Below are 25,770 nucleotides of genomic sequence, written 5' to 3' on the forward strand. Positions count from 1 at the left end.
ATTATCAGTCAATACCAGAAGTCAAGGCAGGCGCAGTGCTAATCTGGCTGTTATTTGTAGTTCCACACATTTCTGAGTCCAGATGTCTGAACACATTGAGCTACAGTCTTATATACTGCTGGAAATAGCAATAGTTTCAATAGAGAATCGGCTTAGCCTTCAAAGCTTGCAGAACCGCTAAATTTTGATGTAGGGAAAAAGGGGAAAGAGGATTTGGCAATATTCAGCGAGAAAATACCCAGAAATCATGTTGTCATGGAAACTAAGCATGCTCTAAACTTTTCCCCAAATACACAGACAGCAATGGAACATCAGCTTCACATGCATCTCCCTTTTTGTCTTTTTACAAATTTCTTCACTGGATCTATTTTCTTGGTGCTTATTGGAGTTGTATACATCTGCTCATTAGTTATGGAAAGCTTTGTGGCAAAGTCAAATTAAAAACTGATAAAGAGGCTCCAAATGTTTTCTGATTGAGGTGAAGGCTGCAGCTCTTTCTACAGAGTTAGCTGTAGAGGAGTACTGTCAAATATATGTATATTTTTTTTATTATCACAGTGCTTATTTCCTCACTTGGGTCTGGGTTAAATCATGTCTTGGACCAGCCTTCCAGCCACAAATTATAAAGCTGGTGCTACATGTAATGGTGGGTTACCATGCGTAAAAGGCTAGAGATCTCTTCCCAGTCAAGCGAACCACACGATAATCTGTGATCATTGGAGTCTCAGACTCAGGGGTCTGGTGTGTAGCAGCCTACATTGGGGTATAGGCCCACCTCACCTGTTTCTGTGTCAACCGGTTGGGTCATGTGACAGGAAACCCAAGAAAGACAGTGTCAGGAATGAGGCCCAAAGGCAGGTCAGCGGCCTTGCGTTTCCTCAGGGTCACTCACAGACGCTCACTGCTCGCCCAGTCATTACAACAGTATCATCTTCAGCAGAAAAGAAAAAATAATGAGGGGTAAAAGAGTTCAGAAAACTGATGCCTTTTTTCTGGTACAGGCTTATTGCCAGAAGAGAGGCCTGTCATCTGTTACGGGATGGTGTCCTCGGAGCGTATTCCTGCCTGGCGCTGATGTGCAATGGTGGAGCCTACGTGAGTGAGCCGAATATGCAGAACATGGTGACAGCTACAGCATAGACTGCACTGGCAAGGAACCATTTTATTTGAACATATTATTTGACAACACGAGATTTCATCCATGCCCTTTGCATGGCACTTTTTTTTAAATACAAAAGCTTTCATTTTTTGCTTTTTATTGCAGTATAGGCTCAGATATAATTCGGACAAAATGTACTTCATCCTAAATTTTGATCAATAATTAAAGCATTGATTTGTTTGTTTTTTTATTTTTGCACATGAATTTCGAGTATTTCCAGCCTCCGCAGAACTAATGATTTTTATCTTCAGAGAAGGAAAACAACGCTTGCTCAAATCCATACTCAAAGATGAGGAAAAAGTGCTTTTATCTATTATCACTACTATCTCCCATGGAGCTGTTCATGTCTACTTGTGCGCTATGTTTTTGATGTTATAATAATACTCTTATGGAACTCAAAGGCAGCTCAGTAATTGTAATGGCAGCAGTGAAGATGAAAGCTGACCCATATGTTTGCCATTACGGACAGGACAGGGGAATTATGGGATACTTCCAAGGTGTAGTTGGCTTCTTTTGTGTAGACGCTGTTGTCAACAATGTAGCCATGGCTTTCTGTTTTGTATTTCTGCCTTTTTAAACCTTTATTAGGATTTGAATGAAATGACAATTAGAGCAGAAGTCCATCTTCATCTCCTGTTGCTCAGATCTTTGGTAAATGTATCCACAATGCAGGACTCTGTCTAATCAGGCTGCTTTTTCAACTCATTTATCTCCCCAAACCAGGTGGCTTTGTGGATCCACAGTTTAATTAAAATTATGCTAATGAAATAATCCAGTAAAAAAGCCTTAGCTTGCTGAGCAGCACACTCTCTCGTTCATGAGTAATTACATATTACATATTTCCACAAACAAAAAGCATATCCATAAAGCTGTTAATTGACAGGGGAATAGTTATGTATTTTTGTTAAATTAACAGTGAATCAATGGTCTGGTATCCATCTAAACATTGAATGAGCAAGAAAAATATAATGGATGTCGTGTAAATATGAAAATGAGGTAAATGAATCCAGGAAGTGTGCAGTACAGCAATGTAGCTATTTGTTAATGAGTCATAGTTCAGTTGAGATCCGAGCAATATTAGCTGCACATTCTGCTCTCTGGTCTGCTCTGGGTTTTTTGAGGTGGGGGTGGGGGTGGGTGTCTGTTTGCTGGCCCGCGTGGGGGGAGCCCACTCCAGAGGAATCAGACAGACTGGACCCCGCATGCGACAGCACAACTTCAGTGTTCTGTTTGATGTGCCTCAGCCGTGGATGATTCTGTCTGCTAATTGGAGCAGGGGATTTAAAATCCAGGCAGTTTTAATGAGGCTCAAACAGACAGAGAAGGCAAAAGCCTTTGCCTGACCACCCACAAAATAGCCGAATTGGTTTGGGTTGTGCGGAGGCTTCAAAGAAGCCCTGGATTAAAAATAGACAATGAATGCAACAGCATTTGACATCTCGCAGCCACTAAGAAGCAAAACAGCCAATCTACGTTTTGCATCAAGAAAATGAAAGCTCAAAACACGAGCTTAACGCTTCACTGTAACGATCACAACATTGCCACACAACATTGTAGTTCTCCAAAATATTGAACCTCGGCTAATCAATCTGTGATAAAGGTGGACATGAGGAGCCCCAGGATGCTGCGAGGCTCTGGGTCTGTCCCTGGCCAGGCAGTGACAGCCACTCAGATCTGCGGCGCAGCGGGGGCTGGAGGCAGCAGAGAAGCTCCTTTCATGTCCTCTGGCTGCGGATCAAGCAGCGTGTGCCGCGGGAGCCCCAGACATCCCACAATGCCTCTGCCTGCAATGCTGTCCTGTCCCGCTCTCTGCCCGTTCTGATCGCTCCCGGAGAGAGCCCGCTGCAGCCCTGATGTGGGGGCGTCGGTGAGTGCGAGAGCCAGCGGGAGAGAGGGGCTGTGCAGCTGGAGTCTGTCAGTGGCACTCACGGATCCTTTCCTGCAATGCGCTTCTGCGGAGACTTCTAATCTCATTCATAACAGCAGCACCGGCTAATGCAAGAGTCCTCCAAGTCATGAGGCAATTAAACGCAATAAAGGCATACTCCTTTTATCTTTTATAGAGGAGACCTGTATTTAGATGACCACTCACCAACACTGCAAAATATGGTACTTAATTAAATACAGCAATATGTCTGTGTCTGTATTAAGACATCCTCTACCCTGAAATACTCCAAATACTCCAGGAAATACCAACATCTCTTGGCACATAACATTCAGGTTCAACTTGGGGCCGATTTGTCCTCAGCGAGCTTGTCATTCATATAACATTGCCAGTGTTCACTTCTAAAAAAACAGAATTTGATTCATAACCTGACTTCTTCCATGACTGCCATCTGCTGATGTGGATGTGGTCAGTAGGGTGGGCCCATCCGCACGCCCAGATTGTGCCATGTGGCAGCAAGCCTTTCACGCCCTGGCCAGGCCAGCTGCACTGGAACAGGAGCCAAACAACAGGAGATCATCCTGTGGGTTCAGAGGGGTTCCACAATGCAGCTCAGCCTCCTTTAATTCTCCTCCAAGATCAATGCTGCGGCAGCGAAGCACTTGGCCAGCTTTTGTCCTATCTCTGCACAGGAAATGAGTTTCCCCAGCTGAGCTCTCCAGTGCAGTTTTCTATGTCTGCGGCTCCATCAGCTGAAACGCCGAGTGATGTGCTGTTGCTCAAAAAATCACAGAGCGCACACACACTTGCTGCAGGTCACCTGACCCTTTTGTTTTTTCGCCCTGTGAGATGCCTGAGTGCTGGTGCTGGGAGGGAAGGGTTAAGCCAGCCAGCTGACTCAATGTGTTGCCTATGTTCTGAATGCCTGCTGTAGACTTCACCAGCATTAAGAACACACACAAGCAAACCAACAAACTGTGTTACAACACTTTGCACTGGGGCAGGGTAGGCACTGTTACAGTCACACGTTTTCTACTTTTTCGCTTACAGGTGTTGAGCCCATTTATCTTAACACTGATCTGAAGAACAGAGGAGTATGTAAAGCAGCACATATATAGTGAGTTCTGAGTAGTAAAGAGCAGGCATCCTCTACTCCCAAAGACAGCCCTGATTCTCTTTGCTTGCTTGGTGGTGAGGTCAGTCCACTAGTAAATAAAGAACTCAAAATTTGTGAAGGACAAATCTTACTTTTTAAGTAATCGCTGCTAACGTGGTTTCATTTGTTTTGACCGAGCAACAGTTGTACAATGAATTTACTCGAAATAAACACTATCAGCATGCAATTAACATCCCTTAAATGTATCTTCTACAGTAGTATATGTTTTCTTGAAATCATGTGGTTGTGTAGAATTTGGGCATTCCTGTCATATAGTTACCCTGACATACCTTTTGGTCAACAATTAGTGCATGTTCTCAAGTTGAGGATCCATTTGTCTCTGCATAGCTGAAATGCTCATGAGAATGCACCATAGTGAGGCATTTTCTGAATGGAGTATTTTTTGCTAGCCTTTATTGTGTTTTGAAATCAGTCACACTGAAACACTAAGGAGGCATGAAGAAAAAAAAATTATTACAATTGAAAGAATGGGAATTTTCTCCCAGCTTCCTCTGATTACTCAGCTAACCAAGAATCCACACATACTCCACTTTCACAAACATAAAGCACAGCGGTGGTCCACTATATATACATACTGCAAGCATCTGAAGTAAACATGCCAAATAAACCAAAAGACATTTTCAATTCACATGCAATATAATGTATAAAAACTTAAATATTCAAAAAATGTTCTGCACTCACTTAGTCACAGAGCCATCACATATTAATAGTAGAAAACTGTCGATTAAAGCGTTCTATTTATGTTTCAAATTCAAGAATTAGGATACAAGGTTTTTAATTTCTTTACAAAGTTGATGAAATGTAGAATAACACTACATTGTACTCCATTGCACATAAAAGCAGAGAAACTAGGTCTGTTTCAGAAATTAGATTTAAATTAATTTTTTCATAGTGTGTAAGTGGAGACTCAGTTTGCACAGGATAGAAAGCAAATATTACTCCTCACAAAACTTGCTCCAGTCTGAAGATTTGTTTCTTTTATCTGGACAGGTCGTATAGTCTCTTTATTTTTCAAAACTGTAACCATTAGCTAAATTACAATAATCCATGTGCATTATATTTTCCTCTGCTGTAGGGGTCTGTTTGAGATTTCCATTCAGTAGTTTTTTTTTTCAGTTATACAACCAAGCACTACAAAAGAAAAAAAAACTCATAAAAATTTGCTACATTAGTCATGCACACCACCTTTTTCAGCGGACAGCTGTATTGGCGCTTGAATGAGCAAATAAACTTCTTCAGTTTAATTTGGCTTGAAAGTCCCAAGGAACTAAAAAGCAATGGCTAACTGTATTGCTGGGAAACAAATCAAAAGGTTGCAGAAACAGTGATGATTGGGTGACAGCCAAGACTGAGGCCAGGTCCAGACTCAAGTGGATTATTTTCCAATCAGGAATTGGAGCAGTACATGGAGTCTGAGAACCTGGTGCTGCTGGTGGCTGGTCAGCAGAACACACTGGCAGCCAGGTCCCATTTCAGCAGGGAATGATTCTTAAGGGAATTATAGCTCTGGTTAAAGGACTCCTGATATACAGAAGGCTATTATTTGTAGATACAGGACACATCAATACATGAATCGCAAAATAAGCACCATCAAGTCCTTTAATAATAATTGTTTCGTTTTAAAAATGATTTAACATGAAAAACAAAAGAAAATCTCACAACAAGCTCAGATTTAATAAACAATTTATATCTGCAGCGCTAATAATCATACATGTTTCATCAAAGATGAGTAAGACAATCAACTAAATAAAGAGGGAATACATGCAAAAATATAATTAAAATTATTTTTTAATTAGTCATTCATATAATGTCAGCATACAGCTCCATAATTCAGCAGTCTTTCTCAAAAAACAGAACTCCAAAACATTGCCATTATATGAATGGATAGTAAAAAAAAATTACATTTGAATGTGCTCCCTGTTTAACTTGTTGATTTATTTCTGATAGCAGTTGGCAATATGCCAACTGTGGCACTGTAGGTAATAACATCTCAAAGCATTTATTTACAGTTAACCACACACATTTATATCTAGGTAATAATATGTAAACATCAAATTTTTCTGATGACTTCCTGCACAGAAAATTTAAAGATCCAGTCAAGCCATTAATTTCACGTACATTGTGAGTATATTTTAAACATTAACGTAAACAGTGAGTACATTAAATGGGGCTTCAACAGCCCGATATGACCCCATGCAATATTTTTAAAGTTTTTTAATGTAACTGAGTAGATAATAGTTCATCAATGTTAATATAACCAAAATGCAATAAACAAACAAATAAATAAATAGATATATAAATAAACTACATAAAAAGTTGAGTTGTAAAATAATCACTGATGGAGTATATTTTATTCTGAGAGAGAATATATACAGTATGTCCATATATATGTCCCCAGAGATAAATTAACAACAAATATTTTACAGTGTACACAATCTATTCATTCTGTTGTATTTCAATTGCATGCTTAGATCAATATGTGTGTTTGGGGAAAGCCACATGAAATTTATTGATGCAATTATTTTAGTTTGTCCCTTAACCCACAGTTTGATAAATGAGCTACAAACTTTATATGACACAGGCAGAGGGAATTCTGAACTTATTACAGTCAGAATGAATGGGATGTGGACCTGGCACCCACGTTTATTGCATGAAGATGTGCTCAATGAATTAGTGCCCAGCCACAGACTAACCACAGTCAGGATCTGACCCTGTCAAGTTGCTGAAAAAGGGCAGAATATGTTGCCTGAATAAACACAGCCTCACACTACGTGTTAACATTTATACCAAATGAATTGCTCAGACTTGGGCCAACTCAAGGTTGGCATCTTTTAAACCGAACTCAGCTTTGATCATGACTGGTGGCTTGGACTTCCAAACTATGGACTTCTAGCATGTAAAGTGTACATCAGTCCACTGCAGACGCCCATCTTAACACCACTTCTCTTTAAACACTCACTCAACGCCACACTCTCAATGCACTCATGCAATTAAGTAACAGCCCATTCAGACACAGACTCGATGTGGAGATTTGCCAAAAACATCAGCTTACAGTAGGAGGCATGTCTCCCATCTTCATGGCTTCACATCAATCATAGCCAAGTGCGTGTGTGTGTGCGCGTGCGTGTGTTATTCAGGAACTATTTCTAACAATAATTTCTAACAATTTAACAAATAAATAAGAAGCTCATTAACAGTAACTTAGAACAGAAGAGAGTTACTCATCAACAACAAAAACAACCCAAAGCCTAAAAGTGCAGCGAGATACTGCAGGACTCATAGTTAGCCTAGATGTAAAATATAAAGGGAATTATATCATCACGCATGGAAAAAAATGTTTGATTTAGCTGAAGCGGTAAGATTAACGCGGTAACCGGTATCATTTATAGTAAAGGGTTGCAAGTTTGGTAGTCCTTAAGTCTTGGGGAATTAATCAATCAGCCTTAATTACGTGCCGTTTGAATTGCATATATTCTATACATTAAAACGTATATTTTCTAAAACATGTATTGGCTATTCGGAGATATTATTTAAGCAATGCTTTGTTTAGAAAATATATTGTGTGGGAGATTTCCTTTCATACAAATCTGAATCCGTTCCTTCCGAAAACTCCACCACGGTGTTTTGCTTCAGCGCCTGATGTTTTCACTTCCATTGTGATACTCAGACTCTCACTTTACTCTGAGTTTGTCCGAGTGTATGGAAGCACACAGGGGAAGACTGGTCGTTTTGTGCTTTATTTGAATTAGATTGAATGATTTTTCTCCTGTAAACGGACACCACGAGGATGCATTGATGGTCCAACATCGACGGAGGTCGTTTTGATTTCAGGACACGTTTTAGTAACGAAGTTGAGTAGCTAGCTGTAGCTTGCTAGTTCCCTTCAAGTTTTCCCAAGGCTGCAGAGCGAATTCCCAGTTTACTATTTAGCTAAGCCAGCCATCATGGCGAGGCGGGCAATGAAAGGATCTGTGATTTTAACCTGTATCACTTCCTCGGTTTGGCATAAGAACTCTCAACTTCATTGGAATAAAGACAAACTTATTACCTGGAGCTTCATTACGTTCTGTTCGCTTATATGCTGTGGATTTTGTGGTGCAGACAGTGAGTTTTCAATCTTGGAAGAAGCACAAGTTTTAGCAGTTCAAATGAAAAAGCTGTCTTCGCAGGAGCTGGGAGTTTTCGCTATGCAGGTAAGTTAACTGAAATTTAATGCTGCCTTTCACTGAGGTTTTGTCTGTTACTGTGGAGGGCGACCATTTTCCTTGCGGGAATGTTTTCAAGTTTGTTTGTAGCCTGCTAACGTATAGCATTGATTCCAGTTTTGGTGTGTATGCTAACTAGCCGTATAACGTATCAAAAGTTGGTGCATAATAACCGAAACATGTAACATAGGCTATTTTGTGTGCCAGAGCACTTAAGTGAATAACTTGGAAAGTATAAAATACATAATCAAATTGTGCTTCGTCGAAAAGCAGTCCCAGTCTAGTATCGTATTTAAATAAATACCGTTTTACCTGCAAGAGTACTCTGACACCTTTTGCAGTACTCTAGGGGATACCTTGGTCGATTTGTGGACTTATGTCGCTGCCTGTTACTGTTAGCAATCCGACATATTTTATTGAGAAGAGATAGACATTTAAAATCTGATAAACCAGTCGATATAAGTCTTTTGGTTGGTAATGATTCGTAGGAGCCAGGTTTTTTTTGTTGCGCTTGCTCATGCGGTTGTTTTAGGTACAATCCAATTGAGGCATCATTGCCACGATTTGATTTCACGAAGAAAATTGTAGCCTATGTTTTTTCGGTTATGATTTTTATTTATTTCTTGTCAGTCGAATTACTTTAAACTTTGTCTTAAGTTTGATTTTGATAGCGCCCAACAAAGCGCACAAAGTAGCTTAACCATTTACCAAACCATTCGTTTGCTTTTTAACACGTTGAGGCTACCCCAAAAGTGTAGATGGCGAAATTTGCGACACCTTGATTGTGTCCTGTAGCATTGTTTATCTCAAGCTTAGGTGTAGTTCTTGCCCTTTCAGGAAAGTTAACGGTGTAAAATTAGTCTTACAAAAAAGAAAGAAAAAAAGAAAATAAATGTCTGTAGTTATTTTTTTTTTGTTGAAAATGGCCGGGTCTTCATTTTGTTATAATTAGGCTACTAACAAATACTCTTTCAATACATTTTCCGCACTGGGTCAGCGGTAGTGTGAACGTATATATATATATATATTTACGATATACAGAGTACATTTTATAGTTAACCATATTTTTATTAAATTGCAATTGAAGTGTTATATTTTTTTCCTCATTTCTGATGTGGGGATGTTTGATGCTGATGCTAATTTAGTTTTGAGGCACAGCCAACAAATGGCAAACGGTTATTATGGTGTGATGTGTGGTGGACATCCTCACACTTCACAGAAAATGTGCATAGAGGTGGTCAGTAGGGGGGCAGGCCCAAATGGTGTTTCATCTCTGTAAAGGGTCTGTCCCACCGCTGTGACCCATTTCGAGGCCTACTCTTTACCCAGAGCTGCTCCTTTGTCACACTCAAATGTTAATTCTCTTTTTCTCTGCTCCTTCTCCCTCTCTTATGCACTTATGTCATTTACTCTGACTGTAGATTACCCCCTCAAGTATATGTTTGTATGTAGAATTGTGTTACTATTTTGTTAGATCTCACATGAAATGTACCTAAGGAATCTGAATATTTTAGCATAATTAATTGTTTTTTGTTTTCAGTGGTTAGTAAGACTTTTTAATTACACCTTTTAGAATGTGTGTATAAAGATGCACGTGTGACCAAAATGGAAATAATACATTTTTGCTATATTATTATTCTGCTACCTGGTGGGCTAGGTACCGTATCATTGCATTAAGAAAACCTTTATTAAGTGATTTTGTGCTGTTTAAATTATTGGCATAAATCTTATTTACTTGATTCTTAATTCTTCTGCCAGCTGAAATAGCTTTTTGATGGCCATGCATTTGAAATCCGTAACACTTTTTTGTGATGTTGGAAGATTACATTTGCAGGTATGTTTGCACATTAATTTTTGTGTAAATTCTAGTTAAATTATACATTGATAGGGCTTTTGTTTGTAGATACGGGCTGCGACTGAGTGGTTCAGTAAGCTCCATTAGTTCACAGTAAGCTCTGGAGCTCCTTCTCAAACAGACAATGACGATGGTTCAGTACACAGACGCCATTGCTATGAGGAGAGTTTTATAAAATTCAGGTGTTATTGATCAATTTTCCATTGGCAAATTCTTTTTTTTTTTTTTAGGACCAGCTCTAATATGTTTTATGTTTCAAATCATTTGTAAACCTTACTTGTATAGGGGGAAAAACTGTTCATTAGAGGCACTTCATTTTCCTTCGTGTGAACATTCAGAAAATTACCATTTGGTATAGGCTAATGGATGCCCATCCAGATTTTGGGGAGATTGTTGGCAAGGTTTATCAAGCATTATAAACTAGGTATACTGAAATAATTTAGGATTCACTTTTTTCAGTTAGCAGTGATGGTGAAACCAGTGCATTTAATACATTTTTATTAATTCATCCTTCATACACCAGGCATTTTTTTTATATGTAGTGTCTATATTTTTAATGCCCTTTCATATCTGTAAAAAGGAAATTCAATAGAATGGCATAGCTCTTTTTATCGGTCTCTCACATAAATAACATACTGTGTGTATGGTTGTAGCTTGTTAGTCAGTGGAATCAATTTGATATATTTTAATTTATCAAGTCAATTAAATTGATGTGTACTTCACTGTTCTTTCCATTTTGTGTCCTCAAATTAGGCTATTTTGATTGAAAACCAGTTGCTATTAAAACACATTTAGGCTAATATTAGGGTAACCAATATTTCATCAGATAATGGAAGCGGTTGCATTTCAGAATAGAATATCTATTTTTGTGGTTTAATGCCATATGTTATATTTTTATTTCTCCTCAGTGCTGCATTGTTTATACATCTGTTTGAAGTCAAAGTGTCTTTCTGTATGTTTATGTTTTATAACTTGTGGATTTACAGTATTTTCTAGGGAAGTCAGTTATTAGGATCTGTGAATATTTTGTAAAAATGCATTAAAGAATTCAGCGTTGAAAATGGGGGGGATACAGTCACTTAAAGATGTGGACGGCAGTGGTATAATTTAGTTTCATTTTGTTTTCTTCCTGGTAATAAATGTATGAGGGGTAATGTCAGTAGGTCTATTTGGTGCCAGATTTTCCCAGGTAGCAATTTATGTCTTGTGAAAATTGGTCCTAGTGATGAAAGGGCGGGGTTTGCAGGTTGCTTTTGGGTTTGTCTGCTGAGGCCTCCTAATATGAAAATGATTATAATGGACGGGGAACCTGTGGGGGGTGCCGGCGGGATCATTTTGGGGAGGGGGAAATGGGGGGCAGCAGTTTTTGTTCTGCGAAAGATTTGGGGTCGGTTTTCTTCCAAGGACAGCAGCCTTTTACGAGGCTGTCTGGGCTAAATCCTTTCACTGCGGAATTATTTTTGTTGCACCGAGCTTGGAAGAGCCTGGCCCACACCTCTTTCATTCCTCAGACTTCCCTGCGTCAGAGCAGGGAGGAGGGGCTGGTACTCGATAGAAAAAAGACAAAAAAGAATCGGAATTCCTAATCACACTCTGACTATCGTACATGTGGGCAGCATCACTGACGTGAGGCTTTTTATCATTCGCAGTCACTGCCCATTTCATACATGCAAAAGGGAACTGAAAGTGTGTTTGTTGGTAACGGCGATAACATTCAAAACACCTAGGCTATTTAATTCAAATTCAAATAATGAATGAGCAGCACAATCCATGGTTGTGTTGGAAGGTTGTACAGCCACTTGTCATTGCTGTAACATAGTAGGGTAAATGCTGCTTTTTCTCAGAAAAAATATGTGGAAATGGCATGTTGTGTTCCTTTGATTCTTATGAGCCAAATGACTATTATTACTAATTATTTCAGTGCTAGAAAATGAGCTTATTTGTTAGTTAAAAAGGAATGGACGAATCTGGTAAAAGTACAGGAGAGTGGTGAATGTAATTTCATCATATTTGTAGAATTTAGTCTTTGTTTGCTCATGTCATAGTTCTTGGGTGGGATGCTTTCTTTACTGAATGAGCCATTCACAAGGTCTATGCTAATGAGCCATCAAATTAACGATTCATCCATCACGCTGTGGCAGTGGGAGTTGCTCTGGGGCTCCTTTCTCCGTGGAGGGTCTCCTTGGATATCACCTCCCCTGTCCTGAAATCTCCCTCTTCACCATTGGCGTTTCTGCAGGTCCTCTGCTCCTTTGTGTGGAACAGTGAACTCCTCACGAACTCACCTCTCCGCATTCTGCGTCCCCCCCCCCCCTCCCCCCCAGGAGTGAGACCTGGGGAGTTGGGAGTTCCTTCAACAACTGTAGGCATCTGCCATTGCAGTGGTGGTACTTTGCAACTTTGAAAGTCGTCCGACCATCACCACTGTTAACCTCTAATTTCCGGATGCCTCCTTTACAATTAGGTTCTCTAGGTAGTGGCCTATATAAAGTCAAGGCTTCTAGTCTGTGCTTTTTCAAAATGAATTTTCTTTCCTTAATTAATGAAAGTTTCTGTCTTTTTGTGGATCACATTCTTTTGTGGCCGTGTTTCCTGGGTGTCTGCTCTGATAATCTCAGGCACATCAATGTGAGTGTTTGATTTTATAACCCTCACGATTATAATGATTGTACAGGCCTTGGAGAAAGGCTCAGAAGTGAATTTTGACTCCACATTGTCCTGTTTCTCCTGCATGAATGTACCTTAAACCGCTTTGGAAGTCTGTGAGGCTTCTGACAACCTCTAACTGGGAATGTTAAGGTGTGTACAGCAAAGGAGGAAAAAAAATGCTTTTAAGTTGTATTTTGGAACTCTTTGTCAAGCCTGTCACTTCCTTAAAGGGAAACCAGATCTCAATGTTTCTGTAATACGCAGGATACGTAATTCGGTAACACATAGGCTATTGCTTTTAATCACACCTGAAAGTAATTAGGCTATGTATTTTTATAGTTTTGCTGTTTTTTAAAGTGTAATTGTATATTGCATTGCCTATTGGTGTAAAAGAGATTTTAAATAAATTCTAAGCATCAAGGATGAGTCTGCATTCCACTGGGAGTGGTATTTGATGTGCCTGCTAAATTTAAATAGAAAAACATTAATACCCAGGTTAGAATGCATGGAGTTAATAGACATGTCTTGGGTGTCAGTTTTCAGGCACGTAACTAATCTGAATTTCGAAAACAATTCGTTTTAGGCAAAATACTCTGCATGTAGGCCCAGGCCTATTGAAAAGAGTGAAATAACAGACTGTTGGAAATGAAATGCCCCAGCCAGGGAAATCATTCAGTCACAGCGAGGGAGAGGGGCATGTTCCTGAGGTGTAGTATGTGGGTTTTGGCAGGTCTCCAGGCAGCGAGGTACCCCGGCCCCCTGTCCCCCCCCCCCTTGTTTCCCTGCTGTAAGGAGAATTAAAACGATGGCCAGCATTGTTCCCCCAGAACGGGGAAGCGCCGTGTCAGGAGCCTGTGAGTTACAGCCAGTCTTATCACACCGCAGCTGTCCTTTGGCCATTTGCTCAAAACCAGGTGATAATGCATGATTTATTACAGCTGGCGTATTTCTCTGACGGTTTCCATAGTCTCATATAAATTATGTGCATCTTGCGTGCCCTTCGGTATCTTTGAAAAGGTTCGGTTTATTTCTCTTACGGTTTTCCAGTATCCTGCTGTACAAACATGCCCCAAACGTGCCGTGCCAGAGTTAACAATCGGTAAATGAATGTTCCAGGACATTGTCTCTCGAAAATACGGTTGGATTTGCTTGATTTGACAGCTCCATTAAGCTGAAAACAAGCTTGCCGCCTTTCTCTCTTAAAAAAATAATTTTTGTTGAAGAAAGTTATTAAAGTTTTTTAATAGTCTTCAAAATGGCAAAAAAAGACAGTCATAAATAAAAGTCTGATTCGCAATTATGGACGCTTTCTTTCCCCCCAAAATAGTCTACCAAGAGCAAAGCCAACAGCTACATGCAAGAGCTGAATAACTTTGTAAAGACTGAACTTTGAAATCTTCTTTTTGGCTCTCAGAATTTTAACTTCTACCGAAGAACCGATTTTAAGGGGAATAAGATGGCCGCAGTCACCAGCCACGTATGTTTGGAGACGCGCTTTGTTTATTTCGGCCTTTTCTGAACGGGATGTGTAATTAACTGGCCTTATTTAATCAATTCGCACTCTCTCACTCGCGCTCACACATGCAGAGTTCCTCTAGAAAGAAGCGCTTTATGGGAGCCAGCTATTGTGTGGCCAGAGATCCTTCAGTTAGTTCCTGCAGGGCTGACACAGAATGGCAGGGGAAAGGACCTTATCACTTCAGCCTTCAGTTGAACACAATGAGGGCTGATATGAACTCTCCAGAAAAGGGAGGGGGGGAGGGGTAAAAGAAGTGCAGTGTTGGAAGGAGTAGGGGGATCAGTGGTACTGCCTCTGCAGTATCTGTGTTTCTTAGCCCAGTGAGCCCTCCCCCCCCCCCCCCCCCCCCCCCCAAAGCAGAGGCTTTGCATTCCCAATGAGCTGGGACAAGGGCCCCCACCGCTGCAGGATGGACTGCTTTCTCCATTTCTTTCTCCCTCTCCTTTCTCTTTAGCTCAACAGCCATCCTCCTCGCTGGCCGTTTGATTTTTCTCTCTCACCATGCACTTTTTGTTACTTTTTTGGCACGTCGGACAGACGCTGTTTATGGGGCGTGGATTAGGAGTGTTGTGGGTAACGGAAAGGAGGATACTGATCCGCTTGAGAAGCAGGCCCGCTCGGTCGGGAGCCTAAAAAGCTCTCGCTGGTGTTATGTGGTACGCTTTGGATCCGAGCAAGCGGAAGGGCTTCCTCCATCTCCGTCTAAGCTGCTGTGGAGGAATGCAGGTTTAGGCATTGATGTCAGTTTTTTTTTTCTTTTTTTTTTTTTTTTGACAGAGGAATGTTATTTTATCATTCCTCTGTGTTAATGATCAGTTATGCCTACCGTAATGGAGAGTTCCTGTAGCATGTTTGCGAATGTGTGTGTATGCGTGTGTTTGTTTATGTTTGTGTTAATGTGTCACGTGCGTACGTGTGTGTGTTTATGCATGCGCGTGTGTTTGTGTACGTTTGGGTGTGTGTATATGTAGGCCTATGTGTATGTATCTGTGTGTGTGTGTGTGTCCGTGTGTGTGTGGGAATTGTTGTGTGGCAGTCAGGCTTCGGGGCTGTCAGGGGTAGACGGGCCAATGGGATGAAAAGCCCCCACAATACCGAGCTACACAGGGAGGTCACTGTCCAGGCAGCAGCGTTCTTTTATTGTCATGAATAAATAAATAACTCCACTTCATTAATCCTGAATCGTCTTTCAGAGGCCCCTCTTTGCCGGGGTCACAGAGGTGATCTCTGTTATTGTAACGGGGCTCCATTCACTTAAATCCAGCACGTCACCCAGAGAGGTCCTGAGTCGCCCGAGTCTCATCTTTAACGTCTTTCAGATGTATGCGTGTGTCACTCCTATATTCATAATTACAGGCATTTCAGTTGCATCATTTTTCAGATGCATCATAGCAATTATCGTACATTCATAATGAATTATGTAGCCTTTCAAGCCTGAAGTAATGTTGAGTATTGTTAAGCAGAGAATGTGTGCGGGTTGAAAGCACAAGGGTGTTCCCAGAGGAGGTTGCTCCCAGTTTTGAATAGGAAAGGGGGCTGTTGACGGCAGTGCCGATAGTTGTTGTCGATGAAACGAGACTAAACTTAATTAAAAATACAATGACAGATGTCGGCATTCTTTAGATAATCTCTGTCAGACTGAAGGACGGTGGAGTTAAAGTACGCAGAGATGGCCCTTCATGCAGTGAATTGTGCGCCCATTTATCTCTCCATCTTCTTTGTGTTCTGCATGCTGGCTGTTCTACAAGCCGAAGTGTCCTGTTATCTGTTTTGGGGATCATGGACCTCCGGGAAGCGTCTGCACTGGGGCATTGTGGGAGATAGTTCGTGTTACTGGAGCACAGATTGTGCTGGTTCCTCATTGGCAGTTTTACATGGTGGGCGTATCTGATGCCCCTGTTCCACTCTTGAACCCGTCTGGGTTTTTTTTTTTGTACATTTTTGTTGGCCAGTCCTGACTGGCTGGGCCCAAACAACACACTGGTGAAATGGCTACAGCATTCTGGCTAGTTTTACACAGCGGTTTCCGTGTTATGAGGATAAGATTTACAAGTTTGAGTGTTGTGTTTTGGTAGCTATGGGCTAACAGTTTTTTCTTCCTTGGATGTCTGCCATGAAATCTTGCCTTCATTTTTTTGTCCATGGCGTCTGCCAGCAATTCTCTACTTGCTTTTTTGCTCTTCTTACTGCAACCCTTATTTTACTGGGGTTGTGGACCATACCTTCATTGTATAAAGAAAAAAAATAGAGTGAGTTGTTTATGTGCTGTAAGACTACGATATAGCGACTAGCTGAGAATTAGGCTATTTGAAGAAGTGTTCTTCTTGCGCATCAACATGTCTAGCAGAAGATTTCCTTGCGAGACTTGATTGTTAAGCTGTAAAATCCATTGTTGTTTCATTGCTTTATGTTTTTGTAGCAGGTTAATTGCAAACCCGGAATTAATTTTAGCAAAGTGCTGTGATTTTGACCGTTTGATTTTGTTCTCGCTATATTGCACGGTATTCAAATAGCAACGACGTGTGGCCTGTTTTCGTTTTTGAGTGCACAAATGTACGGGACAATTTGACTCATTGAATTTTCATTTTTTCTGTCTAAAACAAGTAGAAGGTTTAGAGTTTCTGAATGTTTTGAAATGGTGTTGGTAGAGGGCCAGTGTGTGTTGAGAGAATAGGAAGGGAGCCGTCGTTCTCTGAGGGGTAATTTCATGCAATTCTCTGCTTTTTGGGCATCAGATGGTACTTCAAAGCTTTGCTCCAAAACCCGATGTGGCTGAAAGGAAGCATAGCCACCGCACGTGCCCTGTGGGTGCTTTGAGGAGGGAGAAAATGGCTGAGGGAAAGACGATTTGGGTTTAGCTCGTAATTAGCTTATCATCCATATGCTCCTTTATCCTCGTCCCTGTTTTTTCTCTCCATATCCCTTGTTTCCGTTGTTTTCATTTATTATTTTTTCCTTTCATCTTCCTTGTGTTTGTTGCATTATTACCTGATTTCACTATGATGTGCAAGTTTGGACCTGCTGAATGGGAGGGGTTATCACATCTTACCCTAACCCCCCACTTAAGGGGTACTATGAAATGTTCCCATCAGGGTGTAGACTGATTCCCACCTTTTAAAACGGACAACCCTGACCAGTTTTGTGCCGTCTTCTATATGTTTTTTAACGACCTCATTAAATAACCTCTTAAATGGAGAGCGGATATTTCTCCAGCAGTACTGAATGCAATTTGCATGTCCTCTTCATTGTCTTATTTATGTAGGTTGTTTTGGGCATTGTTGTCTTTTTCTTTTGTATGTGTGCCAAGTGCCGTAACTGTTCCTTTGGGGGAAAATTAAATTTCATCTAAATTTGGCACAATCGTTAGTTATGGTCCACAGATGTGCACGCAGTTTGTTTAATACACCCAGTGTGACCTCCATTTGCAATAGGCTAACTTTTACGAACATTCAGATTCTACGCTGCATGCGTAAAACTTGTGGCACTTGGTCACTTCATTTCCAGACCTTCCCATGCCTGTTCTAGCAAACAGCAGTTTTCTGCACAGTTTAATTGCTTTTCTGGATTAAGCATAAGATGTTTATTATTCATAGTGTGTATATGAAATGCCTTTGGTCCGCTATGCCTGCTATTCTGCAAAACTCATTTTTCAAAGGAGATCACCCCAGTGAAAGAAACAGAGTGTGAATGGATCTAAGTGATGTCTTATGATATGTCTACATGAAATTTGGGAAATCAGTTGTAACATTTTGTTTATATTCTTCTCCCCAAATTCAGTTATGTTATGGTCAGTACAGAACATTTGTCCAAACGGTCCAGCTGTTTTGCTTTTGTAAAAAGATAGCCTACATGGTTCAGTGGTGGGTCAGGTGATACAGAATTGAATCCCGTCATATTGAAGATAGTTGAGGCTGCGAGAGAGAGAAAAAAAAGTGTTGCCTAACTGTCAGATTGGTTGCCCGTAAAAAACATAGCTGGATGAAAAAAAGAGGAAATACATTTTGGGTTTTGCCAGCAGTTTCCTCTGTCACAGTGCCTTCAGAAGTTCTGACATTGACAGTTCAGTAATAGGTGTGAGGAGAGCATCAGATTTTTTACAACAGCAGTTGACACAAAGCTAATTATTCTAAAAAAATCGTTGTCCTTCCAAACACATCGATGGATATTGTGATGCTACTACTCTTACCTAAATCTTCACACATCGTGTCATGCTAGACGTGTGATAGCTCCACCGTGCCGGAACATGGGCCTAATTAGTGCACGGCTTTCACTGCTTCAGCTTTCAAATGTGAATACATCTTGTAATCTGGGCAGTGCAATACAGGCACAATAAATTATGCAGCCTTATTTTTTCCATCTTAGCAACCCACGGTTGTTCGGTGGTATGGACAGCTTAACGGGAAATGCACGTTTCGTTTGACCAATTTCGAAAATAAAAAGTCTTATTTTTGAGGCATGAGAAAATAATTTATTTTAATCTGAATAAATGACTGATTTTTAAGTAGGTAAAATGTAAGATTTTTAAAGTGCAAATTTTCTCGATGCAGCTATGTTTTGAACTTATCAGTACAGGCAGGAACAGTATTTTGAGTCCTGGGTGGTAGGGTACTGCTGTTAGTAGCTACTCGTTGATGGTGTACCCAAGCGGGGATTATTTGCTGCATACATTTAAAACTAAATAAAAATAGTACCACTGATTCTAATGTATTAATATCATATTCAACTCGGCATTAATAAGGCCTAACTCTTGAAACAGGTTTTTGTTTTTTGCTTATTCATGTACATCTCCTTAAACACTTTAAAAGTGAGTTCAGATCATTTCCTTGTGTTAAACGTTCCCTACTGTAGTACTTCAACCAGAGGAAACTCAAATGTCTTTCGATGCGTGTGTGCTGGTGTGTCTGGTGCAGACTCCGCATTCCTTTCTAATTGCACTTGGTGTTGAAATCTCACCCTGCGCTGGGCATTTCTCAGTTGGTTCACTGTCTCTGGAGATGAAACGGGAAGTGACCTCACATGACGTTTGACCCCTGCCCCCTCTCACACGCACAGGGTTGTTTGGCAGATGAAACGTTGTGTGATTCCTTTGGAAAAAAAAACGTTGCTAATTGCAAGGCAGCATTAATTGCAAGTGTGAGGCATTAAATATAGGAAGGAGGGGAAAATGGCACATGAGATATGCCACAGCTGTGTCTAGCTATTGCTGATTAAAGTTCAGGATACTTGTTGCCAAGGACACTCATTTTTTATGCCGTTCTTCCTTGGCTGGAAAACAAATCGATGTAGAGGCAAGACTAAATATTTCATTGTGCTGATGTGTAAATGTTTATGTTCTGTAAGGTATAATACAGAATGTTTGGGACATAAACATTGAGTCCCTGCCTTGGGTGTAATTGTGTGTGTGTGTGTGTGTGTGTGTTTGTGCGTGAATTTGTGCAGGGGCTTGAGTATGTGTGTCTGCATGTGGGCCTGTTTGCATGCTTCTATTTGTAGATGTAGGCCTATGTCTGTGCATTTGTATTTGCATTGCGTGTATGTTAGGGGTGTAATGGTACATGTGTTCGTACCGACTGCAACCCAAACAATTACAGACTTTCTGTAGTGCACATGCGGAACTTATTTTTGAGCAGAACTTAAATTCAAAACTGCAAGTTCCCCCCAGTGACGTTGCGTTAATGTGCCTTTTTTTGTTCAGCAAGAAATTATGGCCAGTTAGATAGTTTGCATTTTTCATGTACACTGTCATGATTTTCAAGACCGTTTAGATGAAAATCAGTTTCAGTCTGTATTCCATTTCCTTTTCATTCTGTTCCAGAAATGTACCAGACCGTCAAGTCAAAACAGCTACATACTGAAGCAAGATTTTTGTGTACAGTTACTCCCTTGGTGTATGTACTTTAAATGAAATCGCCGGTCAAAAAATGTGATTTACTTCATGATTTCCATCATGAAGCATTTGAAATGGATATCTCTGGCTTGTATTATGACTGACTTTGATTACCAACCAGAGTTGATGATTAAAGGGTTGGGTTGTACGTGGCTCTACAGTGCCCCCATTTTAGGGGCACTGTAGCTTTTGTGTACTAACTGGAAAAATAATTTAATTTAATTCAACTTCGGAGCATATGTGCTCCTTGGAAAAAATGCTGGCATGGAGCCCTGCTGTAGGCTTTTAGGACATGACAACCACACATGCACATGCAGCCTACATGATTTTTTTATTTGAGCTTTTTTAAAAAGCCAGATTTTTCTTATTGAAAGATGAGAGTTAAGACATGGGAGTTTCAGTTACAAGGGAACTTCACCTTCTGAAGGCTCATTCACTGAACTTTAATGCACTAGGCGTTCTAAACATAGAATTCTGCTGGAGAAATTTATCCCTACAAGCTAAAAGGTTTTTGATTGTTAAATTTTTTTTACAGAACCAGTATAATTATTTAAATTACTTGACACAAGTACCCAGAATGCTCCTGAGTGAGACAAACATGAATTTCCAATGTTTTCCTATGTCGTATTATTTCGGAAGAGCTTAGTAGGTGACGTATACCAACAGTCCCCAAACCACAAATGAAATCCATCTTTCTCCATGTTGGTGCATTTTATTGAGTACACGTAATGGCTGAAAGACTGACCAATTTTACGCTAATTTTTCACATAATGTTTAAGGAAGCAATGCGTTTTCTGAAGCAGTAATGAGTCTGGGGGATGGCCATTTGAACACGCAAATGCACAAATGGAAAAACTTGCAAGGCATGGAGGGGGTTGTTGATTCTCAAAGAACGTAAGGGCTAAAGTAGGCCTGCCTTGGAGAGGGAAGAGAGAGGTGCAGCTCTGATGAGTCAAACTGCAGGAGTATAAAATGCCGGGGGAAGAAATGCAAGGAGATGGAAGATCCACAATACCATTCTATAAGGACATTTAAACATAGTTGTCTTGCATCTTATTTGTTATAGAAATAGGATAAGCAATGTCGATGGCAAAAACTTATTACAGAATTTATGCGCACAAATTATGTCTTGTGACTGAAGCAAAACACAACTGTGCTACAAATGTAGCCCGTTGGAAAACCCTCTGGAGAGAAAGAGTGCAGGAGACGCGAACTGATGTAGACAGACGAGCCGCAAGCCGGGCTGCCTCTGCATGCCGCGGTGGCACAACAGCTGCTACGCGCTAGGCGCTACGTGCTAGGCGCTAGGCGTGAGGTGCAGAGGTTGTCACTGAGGAAAACGCAGATTCAGCCCATTTTTGTCACATAGGAGAGGGTTCAGTACAGCAGCTCTTCTTTGTCCTGGAAGCACTATGCAGAAATACAGCTCACTGGTGGTTTAATGAGGACCGGAGCTCCAGTGTGGAGAGTGGACCCTGCTCGACAAACCAGTCATAATGGTTGTGAAATGTGAGTTTGAGATGCAGCCATTTAAACCGGGGCCTTCGCTGGGTCTTGAGGCACACACGGCCCGAAAGCTGCAGGTGCTTGTGCTTTACGGGCTCTTGAATTTTATTGACAATAAAACAAATACAGTCTTTATTTGGAAGGAAACGTTCAAATTCCGTACACCACGATAAGTAGTAATGAGGTTTATCTGGCTCAAGCCTTAGTGAGTGCTCATTAGGATTGGAATTTAAGACAAAACAATGCATTGACGTCACAGTTTTCACAGACGTGCCTGTTATCACCGTTTTTACATATATTTCTGACTCCTCAGCTTTCTATTTTACACACGTGTGTATGAAAAAAAGCGAAGGTTAAGAAACTGTACATTTTGACTAAGAGTCAAAGAGGATTTGCAGATGTTAACAAGAGATGAAATGCTCTTCCTATATCATATTTCAATCAGCATGAGATTAATCATTTAGCAAATATCTCAGGGGCTGAAATAAGTTCTGATTTCAAATAGTGCTTTCTAGCAAATTTGAAGTTGCATTGTAATGAAGAAAAAGTGACAAGGCCATTTGAGAACATATCCGGGAGATTGAGCAGAGCTAAATGAACCATTCAGGCAGGTAGACCGTTTCATTCCCTGCTGCAAATCCCTCACTAAAGATAGCAAACATAAAGACCAGCGTGTGAAACGATGAAAAAGCATGGGGGAAAAATTATCGAAACGGTCAATAAATGAGCATATGGTAGGCGTGCTTTCAATCAGATTCCCGTGGTCAATGTTTTATTGACATCCCTTGAGAGATAGGTGTGTCATGCCTAATTTCATTCATTCATAGCATAGAAATGGCCTGAATTGTGATATGAGAATAATCACGTTCCTGTGTTATAGCTAGGGCCACCAGTTTATCGCCCCTTGTTTTCTCTCATGGTAGTTCAGTCCAGAGGTCACAATAGCCTCTTCCCAAACAAATATCCTATTTGCACCTCCCCAATAATCTAAGATGATAAAGTAATTTATGCCCCTGTTTATATGTGTCACATGGTGGAGAGAGACTGGTGGCCCTAGTTGTAGCCTGCTTTTCTGCAGTGGGCTGGCAGTTCTCTCTGGTACACTGTGGTCATCTTTGGCAGCATCTCAAAGGGTGCTGTACTAAGTACATTGGATTTGATTGTTGTTCACTCGCTGTATCTTGTTTCTTGTGCAGGAGCAAGATTTGTTTTATGTTGAACAAATGTTAGCACATGCAAACTTGAAAACATGGGCTGAAAAAATATGTGTACTTAGAGACAATGTTGCCTGGCTCCAGGTCTGTTTGTTCAGCTGAGGTGTAGGCTGTGTGGTGAGGAAAGATCCACAGGTTCATGTAGAATAGAAAGATTTCTTGCCAGAAGTAGCATTTTTGAAGGTGCTTGTTTCACAATGACTTTTTTTTTTGGATGTTTTGAGTAGGCTATGTTCTGGTTGTTTGGGGCGTGTTTGCTGTATGAGAGGTTCTGGGAATTCTGTTGGACGTGTCTTTGGAAGGGATTTCTGGTTGCTGTGGGGAAAGTTCTCTAGGAGGTGTAGGATGTTTGCTACTTGTGTGGACGAAATTAGTTGTTTTGGGAGCATTCTCTAGATGTTAGTAGGCAGTTCTGTGTGATTTTGGGGTAGTACTTTGGGTGTTTGTGGAAGGTTCTGTGGCTGCTTGGTGTGGTGTTTGAGTGTTATGGTGAGTGAAGGCACCCTGTCTCCCGCGGTAGTGCTGGTGCAGACTGCTGCAGCTGCAGTGATGGCTGGCTGGGCCTGTGCCAGGCCGTCTCTAACAGCCTTGAGGACAGCTCGTTAGCTCCCTGGCTGCCGCTGAAAGGAGATCATGTGGAATGAATGTCTGAGGAAAGAGTGCAATGGAACACTGTGGGAATGCAGGTGGTCCGTGGCTGTGTGCTGGGCTTGAACCGTACTTGGACTGCATGCGTGCGTATCCGCGTACGTGTGTGTATGCTTGTGCGTGTTTGTGTGTGTGTGTGTGTGTGTGTGTGTGTGTGTGTGCGCCAATGATTTTTTATGAGGGTTTAAGTGTGCTCCATTTCAAAGCCATATGCGCTGATGCGATATTATTAGAATGGTTATATGTTTCTGGATATTGAATCTGGATTCACTGGAAAAGTGCCACCAGTGGGACTGTGTTTATTCTTCATGCACATTTTCTGAGGATGGCACAATGCAGTAATGTCATACACATCAGGCTGTACAATGTAGGCTACACCTGCCACTGGATTATTATGAATGGGGGTTTATTTGATAAAATGTCATGGTAGGAACTTAGGAAATTTGTAAGACAAATATTTTATTTAATTCAGCCTAATTCAGTCCTATTTTCATTCATTTTCCGCTGTATTGACTCTGTGTTTGATGTCTCGTTAAAGCAGGATTTTGCATTTTCACAGAGAAAAAATGAAAATTGCAGAAATTACATGTGTGCTGTGTTCTGAAAATGCACACCCATTACCGTGACATTCAAATCAGTTTGTAGTTGTCTAAGTGTCTATATTGATTTGGAAAACCTCCACAGATTTTTTATAATATTCTAGGTGTACAATCTGCTGGGAGATGGATGGTTCATTTGGCTCCACATGAATTTATCCTAAATATAGCCTAAACTTCTAGTTTGTCTAGACGCTCATAATGCTAGCAGCAATGTTGATTGCCAAGCTGATTTCAAGTTGCATGATTTTCGGGTTTGATTATGGGAATGCAAACAGAATAAGCTCCGGCCGATCGTATGACAGATGAACATTTCGAGAGCGCCAGGGAGAAGGTGATTTTGTGATCTGATGCTGGCAGAGCCTGTGTAAGCCTTAGCTGGCTACCTCATTGATGGAAGATGACTTATCGGAATAACCAACTTACAACTTGGCAAACTGTCCAAAATGTAGGCTAGGTTAAGCTGTTACCTCACATTACTGATGCACTAACAAGAATGTGCTGCTCTCAGCATTCTGTAAATTGTCTTGCTAACATTAGCCATTGTTATGATGACGAGCTTTAAGTGACTACTAGCCTACTAGTTATATATTCACATTTAAAGCAAGGGCAGCCAGTCAAGTAGCATTGTATTTGTGAGGAAATTTATATTATATCTACTAGTATAGCTAGAAGTGGTATTGAAACGATGCCACATGCATGTCGTTAGCTGGTTAGGCACCATTCTGTGCCATTTATTTTTGGCTACTTTTTTCCAGTTAAGAAACAACAGAGTGAAATCTGGAGCATGCGGAATCAGCCCTTATTAGTGCCACTGAGTATGTAAATAAACTTTAAAACATGAACATAAATATTTATGATATCGTTAAAATATTTATAGCTGCTGCTCAGTGTCAGGAGTCCTTGAGCTTTGTGTTGCCACTAGTACAGTTCCAGCCATGATGCACCTTCTCATGCAAATGTGGAGGGCGTCCTTCAAACTTTTCTGAAAAGCTACTCCGAGTGTTTGCTAACCAGCTAACATGCTAATCGGTGTCACTTGTTTGGAAAAGCCTTTCCTAAGCAGTAATGATATTTCAACAAAAGGTGACAGATTTTGTCATTCTGTTGAAGTGGAACGCAGTTTCTTTTTTTTTGTCGCCTATGGTCACCGTTCTCTATGTCACGGTATTGGCTTATGGTGGAACGACCATTCTGAACCATTCCGCCGTAACCAGTTTCACAACATTAATGAGTAACATAAATACACTGCGAATAATTAATATAATGATTCGATATTATCATGCATATACTATCGTGTCACCTTTGAAAAATGTGTCCAAAGGTTTGACTGATGGAGACAGAGTGTGTGTCAAAATGATAGTCGGTTTGCATTCTTTTTGCAATGAATGCTGAATATGTGTTCTCTAGACTTAGCCTATTCCTTTATCTCAATGCATTCCAATGTTTCCTGCCCGGGCTATGAAGAGA

The 25,770-nt window shown here is 40.7% G+C and overlaps 1 protein-coding gene across 1 annotated transcript in view; it reads left to right on the forward strand.

Moving 5' to 3' along the window:
* The first annotated feature begins 8,165 nt into the window (after nucleotides 1-8,165).
* The window catches only part of cachd1 (cache domain containing 1), a 68,656-nt gene continuing 51,051 nt past the window's right edge, over nucleotides 8,166-25,770 (forward strand). Inside the window, exon 1 of the mRNA XM_035415892.1 lies at nucleotides 8,166-8,414. Within this exon, the coding sequence (XP_035271783.1) occupies nucleotides 8,166-8,414 (249 nt within the window). The remainder of the gene's footprint in view (nucleotides 8,415-25,770) is intronic.

Source organism: Anguilla anguilla, chromosome 4 (genome assembly GCF_013347855.1).
Source record: "Anguilla anguilla isolate fAngAng1 chromosome 4, fAngAng1.pri, whole genome shotgun sequence".
NCBI lineage: Eukaryota > Metazoa > Chordata > Actinopteri > Anguilliformes > Anguillidae > Anguilla > Anguilla anguilla.